The following is a 10,325-nucleotide window of genomic DNA, read 5'->3' as shown; positions in this document are numbered from 1 at the left end:
GATCACTGTGTACAGCCGTACAAGATGTGCGTTGTACAAAGGCATCAGGCTAAGGAGGGAATTGAGGGCAGACATCCAATCTGCACACTAGGCTGTACCTTACATGCTATGCAGGACCTATTCTACAATTCTTCTAGCCTCTACTTCTCAAAGTGCCATTAAGTCCGGAGATTCAGCCCCCAAGGAACTCTGAGATATATGCCGCCATCATCATTTTCCACTTTTTATGCTCCCCAACTTCCTCCCAAACAAGTACCAAGAAAGAACCAAAGTCTTCAGAACAATCACATTTTTTGATCATATTTATTCAAAATTACAAAAATAGATATAAATAAAAATAGCAGAATATAATTATTAAATATTCAGTGTATAGGAGTGGTCCTCACTTCACCCAGTGAGGATTGGATAGACTCAGCTGAAAGGTCAGAAGGAATAACTGGCCAAGAAAGAACATCTATGTAAAAGTGAAACTGAAAATTTAGTGCTGGTCACGGGCCATGCCCCAGAATGATACATTCATAGGCATCACATGAGAGACTCAAAAGGACATAGGAGTCCATGACCTCTCCAGACAGACCATTCTATGTGGCATCATAGTCCATTCAGTTTAGGGAAATATCTAGACTTGCAGTCAGACACAGGAATACCAGTTGTTACTCATTCACACTGACACAGCCTGTGCACAGGTGTGCAAACATACATACACATATATAATATTTCCTGATACATTCATGGAATGTGAGAGCCCTTCCCTAAGTCATTAGTGTCTCCACTCCCCAAACCACTGTTCCACAGTGGCCGAGCTCACTCAAAAGACCTCAGTTCTGTTCTACTTCCTAATTGAGCAATTGTTCCTTTCCCCAACAGTGGGCCTCATGAATGCCCACTGTTGGGGGAGCTGGCTCTCCTTCTAGCTGTGCACAGGAAATGGCATTTTTAACTCCAGGAGGCTTTAGTTCCGAAAAAGACAAACTACTGGTCAATACCATCCTGGGTCAGAACGAGCCCTCCATCCTGGCCACAGGGGATCTGGGCACTCAGCACCCAGGCCTGTATCTAAGGATAAAGCTATTGTTGCTCACCCTGGCGGGTGGCACATGCAAAACCATCTCTGCAGAGCCTATCTTCCTCAGTTTCTTCCTTATATATAGCTGATGCAGATGGTTCTACTGCAAAAAACGACAGCATGGGAGTGGGTGGTACCCTTCTCTTCCCTTGGCTCCCTGGGGAGCCTTAGAGGTCTAGGCCATTCTGCTCCCCAGTGTGCCTTTGGATCCAAGGCAGGAAGCCTGAGACTCTTGTGTAGACGCCTGGCTTGTCCTTCATGGCACATCCGCTGCCCCAGCTCACAATCCCAGTCAGAGTCAGGCGGCCATGGATAGAGCAGACCAGAGGGCCCCCAGAGTCTCCCTGTTAAGCCAAAGACACAAAAGGTGAGCCCAGAGAGAAGTGAGGAGGGGGCCATCTGATCCAATCACCCAATCATATGCAAGAGAGAGAGAAGGGAGAGTTTCTTAGAGTCAAAATCCTTAGTGACTCCCCACTTTCTACCACATAAAGTTTAAAATGCTCTGCTTGTTTTTCAAAGCCCTGCTATCTGCCACAATTCCATCTACATTCTCAGATCCTTTTCCTCCCCATCCTGGACTATGCCATGTTCACCCATTTTTGTATCTTTCAACTGGAACATTTTCCTTTCTTCCCTAGACCTCCTCAAATCCCTGCAGAGTCACATTCTCTTTAAAGCCTTTCCTCCAGTTGGCACTCACCTTCTGCTCCCAAACATCTAATCATTTACAATTCATACCACACCCTGAGCACTGAGTTGTATTGTTTTCTATTATTTCCCTCTTTCTTGTGGTCTTATTTCTTTCCCTCCCCAGTGCAAAGTGTCTAGCACAGAGCCAGGCTCACAGCAAATGTTTGGGAAACATATAAGGGTTAGTTTAAACTGTCTAAGACCTAAGCTCCTAATACTGGCTTCTTAGGGCTTTGGTTGGACAGAGGCTCCCCAAAGCTGGCAGGTACAGGCCCAGGAGCCCTGGGGAGGTTTGGGGGTGACAAGGAGAGAAGCTAGAACTCTCACCTGACAGGAATCTGTTTCCCATTGTGGGTCAGCAGCACACAGCATTTTGGTGGTGATTTCAGAGCCGTAGTAGTGGGGCTGCTGACACTCCTGGTAGGAAATCAGCTTCACAGAAGTCATTTTCAGCTGCTCTGGATAGAGATAGTCAGCTGGAGGGAGGAAACAAGAAGTTTACATTAAGCTGTATATATCTAGTCTTTCCACTGGGACTCTCTGCTGGAGTGAGGACCAAAAAGTGTCCTCACCAGGGAAAACCTTTATTCATTTCCACCCAAATCTGAGCCTTTACTCCATGTATAGCCCCTCACCCCCCATCTATTTACCTTTATGGCCCATTACTCCCTAAACAGTGCTCCCTACTCCATCCCTGGACCCGTCTGCTACCTCCACAACGCTCCCATCTCTATCTCTACAGTCCTCTCTTGATCAAGTTGAGTTCACTTCCAGGTTACAACACTCCCTCAGAACCCTCTCAGCCAGCCCCAAATGTCACTTACTGGTATTCTCTTTTCCAAAACCAGTGATCTCACAGCTTGTGCCAAAATGAGCATCACCATACGATGGGGGCAAACAGATGGTTTGTATGGACCTGGATGGCTGTGCACACTGGCCTGTGTTGGATCTGATCTTCAGCAAGGCTGGCGGAGGAGGGAAGCAGGAGAGGTCAGGGGGAAAGATCTCCACCTGGTCAGTTGGTCACCATGTTTTGCCTCCAAATGCTGAAGGACTGGCTGTCTATCCCTAAATCGGTTAGGGTCAGAGATCATCCTGGAAAGTCTGCCTGTAGCTTATTACCTGAAACAAGTCTCCCCTGTCCCATGTCTCAAGGGCTTTGTTACAGCTGCTAACAAGAGCTTGGCCAGCCAGAGCCGCTGTATACAGCCATATGGTTGTTTTCTGTGAACAGCCCTGGCTGATGTAGATGAGCTGAATTCAGCCCAATTCTCTAAGTTGCAGATCCTGGGACAGGCAGAGGTTGTATCCAACAAAAGAAGGGGCCTCCCAGCCCAAGCCATATGCCCACAGGGTCACTGCCATCCATAGGAGGCTAAATGTTTGAAAATTTAAAGACTCTGCAGAGGAGCAGCAGGCCCTTCACATATGTCCTTTTGTTATATAAAGTAGGCTTTTCAGTTCCCCTACAACCTCAACCTCCCACTTGGTTCTCTTTTTGGACCCCTCTTCCTCCAACCATCATCATTATGGCAGATAAGGGTTTTCTACTCACCGATATCATTGTGGTGAGCAAGAGTGTCAGCACTATAGTCCTCATGCAAGATGAGATTTTCCACTTCAAACTTCATCTGCCCAAGTGTATCGGAGTTAAGCTTTGACCGACCCAGGTAGACAATGTAGTCCTCCTTCTTCGGGTTATTACTGTGGGAGGGGAGACCTGTTAGATAGTCTGATCTCAGGAGATCTTGTCACTTCCCCTCCACAGCGAGCTCAGAGCATGACTTGTCCCCAAGGCCATGGGCCACATGGAGAGCGGCTAAAGGGGTAGAATTTAAGTGGAATCCTTTGCTGGGAAGGAGAATGGGATGTGTCTGGGGTAAGGTAGGAGGGTCAGGGAGAAGAGACAGAGGGACGTACATGAAGCAATGTGTGGCGCTGACCACCCAGCAAGGACTGATGAGGCTGCCTCCGCACAAGTAGGTGACAGAGCCTCCACGGTGCCTCCTATAGATGGCTGCAAACCAAGGCTGGTTCTCGATGGTGGTGAATTCTCCCCCAATAATCTTAAAGCGAGGCCTCAGAGCCTTCTGGCCACACTGAAACTCTGCTGTTTTTGGAGGAGACAGGGGACTTTTTCCTGGAGGAGACAGGGGACGTTTTCCTGGAGGCGAAAGAGAGGGATGTCTTGGGGAGGCAAGTAGGATAGTGTCCCTCTCTTGTCCTTTGACCTCCCAGTTTTTCAAAGCCTGGCAGACCTCCCTCCTCAACTCTCCTGATGGAATAAGGCGATGTATGAGGCTGTCCCCTTCCACCCTACTGTCATAAATAGGTCAGTGACACTCACCAAAAGAGCAGTCATGCACCATGCACTGTTGGACAAGCTGGTTTAAGCCAACCTGCACATAGCACCATGGCTTTCTCTGGTTGTCCGGGTTCCTGGTAACACAGAGGGGAAGGTGGGGGGGGGGGTTGTCATTCCAACCAGAATATGTTTCCTTCCCCTCCAGGGAAAACTCAGCCAGAGGCCTTGCTTTTCTCATGCTATGATCAGTACTCTTGAAACACAGGATGGTACCAAAGGTTCCTGTGTGGCTACGGGAGGGTCTTTGTTGCCCCACCTCACCTGCAATAATTGTGTTTCCCCAGGCCCAGCTGAAGGGCATCAGATCGGAGGGCATGGTACTCTTTCAGAAGAACGGCAGCAGAGTTCCAGGCCAGGCAGGGCCGGCCCACGATGTCGGTGTTGGCCTTCCCTCGGTAAGAGTGACCATTCCCCTGATAGCAGGTTTTCGATGTATCTAAGGAAGAATGTGAGGATGAGAGATATTAGAAAGAGGAGGAAATTCAGACAGGCGTTTTAGAGATCGTGTCAGGCCTTGCATGATTTCAGACCTGGCAGAAAACACTAGAAAGGATCTCCTTCCGTCCCCACCCCACATTTGTGCAGCCACAGATTCATGAGACAGTGTGTCTGTGTACATCACATGGGGATCAAGATGTCCTCCACTCTACCTCCAGCCCTTAACTCCTGCCTGCTCTTATATCCCACCCATCTCTCCCTGTCCCCAAATCTCTGGTGTCCCCTACTCCCCAGTTAGAGTCAGGATATCCATACCTATCTCACAGTGTTCTCCTTGGAATTTCTTTGGACAGCTGCATCGCTGAATGTTGGAGAAGTACTTGTAGGACACACATGTTCCTCCATTCAGGCAGCCGCAGTTTGCTGGAGAGCACAGAGGTGGAGGGGTAAGCAAGGAGTGTGGGAGGAGGCAAGGGGGGAGCCAGCCCTGCAACAGGGTCAGGGAGGGGCTGCCCCCTGAGGCTTTTCCAAGATGTCTGTACGGCCAGATATTATGCAAGGGGTGGATACTCACATGCATCAGACACTGGATGAAGTTCATGGCTGCCCTGGAAACGATGAGAGGAAGGGGAAAGTTCATCAAAGGTCCCATGCTCCTGGGACCCAAGGGGAAACATAAACTGGCCTCCTGCCAAATCTCACCTTTTCCTCCAGCTCCCTCTCTCCTCCCCTTGTTCATATCTAACTAGCCCTCAAATAGAAGATCATAGGTTTCAAGCAGGGAGAAATGGATTGACTCAAGCAAGCTAGGGTGCAAGAGAGCTAGGCCAGTCTCTGCAGTTCCTTCTTCCCTTGGCTGAAGGTGTGAACTCCCTTGGTTCTCAGGGTCCCCACAGCCACACCTGTCCTATTTTCCTGAGAGGCTAGCCCCCCCGTAGATGGAATCCAGAGGACCCCAGCTCCCTATGCACCGCTCTCCTTCCTTCCCCTGAGGCTGTTCAGGAGTCCTGCCAAGCCCCCTCCCGCTGCCATAAGTCAAAGCGGGGAAGCCACTTACTTCGGAGTCGCTCACCACCAGGACACAGAGGAGCAGGCATGTCGTCAGGACTCTCATGGTGGCCAGGCTGGGGCTCTAGACAGCACTCTACAAAGGAGGGAGAAGTCAACTTGAGGAAGGAGCAGAGGAGAGAGAAGGCGTGCCGGGTGGGTCACCGCAGTTCAGAACAGAAATCCCAAGGTCTCCCCAGAGGGGCGCCTGCGGTGACCAGGCTTCCCAGGCCCCGCCACCTCTCCTCGCTGGAGGCTCAGGGGTTCTGGCACCCGAAGGGGATGCACAGGCACCGGGAGCGGGAGCGGTGACTCGGACTCTGCCGCTGCGGAGCCGGGCCGCTGGGGCAGCCGGGGTAGGGGGAAGGGAAACCCGCAGGAGCAGCCCTGCGCAATGAGGGTGGCCTGCACTCACCGGCGGCTACAGCAGGAGGGACTCGGCGCTGGGACGGCAGGGACAGGTTGACACTGAAATCCGAGGGGCTCTGGGGCTCCAGCAGTTGCGCGCTGTGCTGCTAGCCCGCCGCCGGACTCTATATCAGGACCCGCCCCAGCCCTGGCCCCGCCCCCGCCCCAGCCTGGGATCTCCCCAACCCCTCCCTTCTCTCCGCTTCCCTGGGGAAGTGTGTTTCCTCAACCTTGTCTGAGAGTGAGGGACTGCGCGGTCCCCAGGGGAGGGGACGTACGAGGTCTGAAAACAGAGACACAGAGGCATCTAAATTCCTCGCCCTCTCCTCCCATTCACCTGTCCTGGGCCCCATCCCAGTGGATGGGGCCTCCGAATTGCTCTTGGGAGACTCTCCGTCCAGCTCTGATGTCTCTCCCCAGATCCCCTAAACAGCTTTTCTCCAGCCTTTACACCTTTGGTCCCCAAACGCCTGGGAGAATGATTCGGACCACTGGGTGTGGGGTCATAGTCCGCAGCTCAGAGAGCTAAGTCTGTTTCTCAACGTGAAAATGCACGTGACACATGCTTGCTTACTCCTGCTAACAGGAGCTGTTGAATAGCAGCTCCCCGAAATTCATCAACACAACCAGTGGATAAGACAAAGTTGAGTTTATTGCTTACCGTCCTAAGGGCAGGAGCAGCGGGTAGGCAAGATCGGATTTTATTGAGAATTTAGAGTTTGGTTTAACTTAAGGGTAGCCTTTCAAAGTGAGGGCTTGGTAAGGATTGCATAAGGATCACGCACGACATATTATTATAGGATTGTGAGAACAAAGTCTAAGGGCACAAACTGTTGATGCTTTCTATTAAAGTATTGATGGATCTTTCAAAAATTTCCTGTAACAAACAATCCCTTTACTTGCCTGGGCCAGAGTATAGTCAGTTAATAAAGACAATAGAATGTAAAGCCTTATTAAGGTAGACACTAAGCTGTGGAGGGGCAGGAAGTTCTGTTTTCACATCTGAGGAGAGAAACTGGGGAACTGGAGGACAAGAATGAGATTTGTTTTTCACTCTATGCTTTTTGCACTGTTTCAACTTTTGAAAACATACCTTTATATCACCCATTCCAAAAATATAATTACAGGTTTTTTTTTAAGTTTTTAAAATTTATTTTGAGAGAGACAGCATGAGTGGGGGGGAGGGCCAAAGAGAGGAGACAGAGAATTCCAAGCAAGCTCCTTGCTTCCAGCACAGAGCCCAACATAGGGCTTGAATCACAAAACTGTGAGATCATGACCTGAGCCGAAGAAACTAAGAGTGGGACACTTAACCGACTGAGCCACCCAGGTGCCCCATAATCACAGATTTCAAACAAACAAACAAACAAACAAACAAACATATGTATTGGGGTGCCTGGGTGGCTCAGTCGGTTAAGCATCCCACTTTGGCTCAGGTCATGATCTCACAATTGGTGGGTCCCAGCCCCTCATAGGGCTCTGCACTGGGCTTGGAGCCTGCTTGAAATTCTCTCTTCCCCCTCCTCCTCCCCCCACCCCTATGTCTCTCAAAATAAATAAATAAACTTTAAAAAATGCATATGCTCAGTTGGCTCAGGTCATGAGGTGACGGTTGGTGAGCCCCGTATCAGGCTGTACCCTGACATTGTGGAGCCTGCTTGGGATTCTCTTTCTCCCTGTCTCTCTGCCCCTCACCCACTTGCTCTCATACTCTCTTTCTCTCAAAATAAATAAACTTTTAAAAAAATGCACATGTATTTAGTATTCTAGACTTCACCATAAAGCCTTGTTTCTAATGAGATAAAATAATTGCTTATCAAACAAGGTTGGCCTCCAGAAAGACAGGCCATGTGTAAAGGACTCCACCCGCTTTACCTGCCCGAAGGCAAGCACACATAGTTGTATAGCCATGCACATTCACATATCTCTCAGGCATAGCTGAAGGAGCACAGCGGGGACTCTGAGGTTCAGTCAACCCTTTCCCTTTCCCCTGGTGTTGGGAACCAACACCTTCGTGAAGGAATGGCTTGGGGTGACTTCCTTCTATCCAGAGGGACTGTCCCCTTAATGGGAAGAAAGAGGGCTGTGTCCCTGTAACTCATTAGCATCCTAAAGCCAAGCCCCAGGCTTGGTCCCTCTTTCTGCCTAGGCCTACAACATTTTGCTGCCTGGCAAACCTGAACCTTGAGTCTGGATCCACTTGAGAAGGGAAGGAGGAAGGCAGGGAGAATGCCAGTAGGAAGGAGGAAAGCTTCTTTGCTCTGCTCCAGCCAGAGGTCTCAAGATGCCAACCTCTGCTTGGGGGAAGTTCAAGTTAACCATTCAGCTTTCGTGAGGAAGATGACCCATCATCCTCTGGAGAGAGTTTTTCTGTGTCCGGCTGAGCTGCCAGCTCTCAGGGAATGGACTGAGTCACAGGTGCTAGAGGCTTCAGAGCTGGCCTGGCTACTTCCTCTAGAAAACTGAAGCATGTTTTGTTTGGATTTAGAACCCATTAATTGCAAATAAACGTGATCAAAATGTAAACAGAGATGTTGCAGCCTGAGGACTTACCCCGAAACTACTAGGTTAGGTATCAGGAAATTCCCAGCACACTGTCATGATTCACAGAGCACCCCCAGCAGCTCTCATGACTCCAGATTACTTGGCTGGAGGCTGTCATGCTGATTCTTGAGAGCAGGATGACCTCATTTCCTCCTGGACAAAGACGCTTGGAGACCGTTATGCAGCGTGACACTCTTCTTCCCTTTTCTTCCCCCTGCAGTGCCTTCACCTGGTTGAACAATCCTGGAGCCTCCAACTCTTTACTGTCTTTCCACTGTATGATCTTTGGTGCGCCCTGAAACCTCTGTGTCCGTCTTTTGGTGCACAGCCTGTGCTAGTCTTTTCAATTCTTCAAGGGCAGAGACCACATCTTAAACATCTTTGTCTCTCCCTCAACCCTGGGTACATGCCCTGTTCATGTAGGTGTTTTATGAGGAATGGATCAGTAAACAAGTGGCAATAGAAAGCTTTGGGGCACCCTGAAAGTTTTCCTACTCTCTTTCTTGCAGTGAAAAATAGTACTGGTATTGTTTCTGTCTTGTGCTAAAGAGCAATTTGACACAAACTATTCCTCTTTTGTTTTAAACAATTTTTTTTTTTGAGAGAGAGAGAGAGAGAGAGAGAGAGAGAGAGCGCACGCCTGTGCCTGCGAGCAGAGGATGGATAGAGGGAGGGGAAGAATCTTAAGCAGGCTCCACCCCTAGTGCCGAGCCTGGTGCATGGGGCTTGACCTCACAACCATGAGATCATGACCTGAGCCAAAATCAAGAGTCAGACATTTAACCAACTGACCACCTAGTTGCCCCCAAACTATTCCTCTCTAAACTCTTAACAGCCTTATGACATAGCTGGAAATCGTGTCCATTTTGCAGATGAGGAAAATGAGGTGGAGAAAAGATACACACTTGATGAGTGGCAAAGCCAGCACTAGGACCCAGGTTTTCTGATCCTTATTCCCATGCTCTATACCTCACTGCCTCCATGGAGAAGGGAATAAGACAGAATGCTGTGAAGATGAGCGTCAGATGATGTACAATGTTCCAGCTCAGGGGAGCCCTCTTGCTGGTTTTGGGACCACCTTCCAGAATTCTCCTTGGGCTATGGGCCCCTAGTTCTTGGAAAGTCTGCACTGTAGTATGGGTTAGTTGCTTGCCTGAGTTCTAAGAACTAACTTGGTGGTCTAGGCTATCTGAAGTTTCTATCGAGGGTAAGAGAATAAGGAGCATAATGTATATGGTTTCATTCTGTTCCTGACTCCCAGAGTCACACCACCTGCCCCCACCTCTGTGTTTCAGAAGACCAAACTTCTAAGTCAGATGTGGCAACAGAGACTAATGAAGGGGTCCCCTTTCCCAAAGCTTCTTATAAAAGAGCAGGCAGATGCCAGGTGCGCAAGAAGAACCAGGATGTCCAGACTTGGCCTTGAGACTATGTCCAGGAAACTGGGCCCCTGAAAAGGCTATTTTCTGACCAGCAGGAACCAAAGGGAAGCTCACATCAAGGCACAGGATGTATTCCTGGTCTGCTGTACCAAAAATGTTCAACATGGCGGTGACTGGGCGGCTCAGTCAGTTGAGCATCCGACTCTTGGTTTTGGCTCAGGTCACGGCCTGCGTTGGGCTCTGAGCTGGGTGTGGAGCCTGCTTGGGGTTCCCCCTCTCTCTCCCTCTGCACTTCTCTCTCAAATAAATAAAGTGAAAATAATAATAATAAAAAAAGAATGTTCAGCATGGTACTACATAGAGAGTAGCATCTAGCCTCGGG

At 49.5% G+C, this 10,325-nt stretch overlaps 1 protein-coding gene across 1 annotated transcript; it reads right to left on the bottom strand.

Moving 5' to 3' along the window:
* Positions 1-284: 284 nt before the first annotated feature.
* PLAU (plasminogen activator, urokinase) lies at positions 285-6,155 on the bottom strand. Its single transcript, XM_040485449.1, has 11 exons — positions 6,025-6,155; positions 5,620-5,706; positions 5,137-5,170; positions 4,878-4,985; positions 4,386-4,560; positions 4,107-4,198; positions 3,680-3,923; positions 3,315-3,463; positions 2,584-2,724; positions 2,087-2,235; positions 285-1,410 (listed from the first exon to the last, which is right to left on the bottom strand). The coding sequence occupies exons 2-11, from the start codon at positions 5,674-5,676 to the stop codon at positions 1,234-1,236; spliced, it is 1,326 nt and encodes a 441-aa protein (XP_040341383.1). The 5' UTR covers positions 5,677-5,706; positions 6,025-6,155; the 3' UTR covers positions 285-1,233.
* Between the last annotated feature and the right edge of the window lie 4,170 nt (positions 6,156-10,325).

This window comes from Herpailurus yagouaroundi, unplaced genomic scaffold, assembly GCF_014898765.1.
Source record: "Herpailurus yagouaroundi ecotype Mexico unplaced genomic scaffold, PumYag 163, whole genome shotgun sequence".
Lineage (NCBI taxonomy): Eukaryota > Metazoa > Chordata > Mammalia > Carnivora > Felidae > Herpailurus > Herpailurus yagouaroundi.
Note: the sequence above shows the minus strand (reverse complement) of the source record. Positions and strands in the feature narration are given on the sequence as shown.

What these genes read in the sequence shown, in the direction of transcription:
- PLAU (XM_040485449.1), bottom strand. Translation starts at nt 5,676, where the DNA reads ATGAGAGTCCTGACGACATGCCTGCTCCTCTGTGTCCTGGTGGTGAGC. An exon ending in GGTGCATGACTGCTCTTTTG is followed by an intron (nt 3,924 to 4,106) that starts GTGAGTGTCACT and finishes TTTCGCCTCCAG; the next exon opens with GAAAACGTCCCCTGTCTCCT. An exon ending in TTTTGGAAAAGAGAATACCA is followed by an intron (nt 2,236 to 2,583) that starts GTAAGTGACATT and finishes TCCTCCCTCCAG; the next exon opens with CTGACTATCTCTATCCAGAG.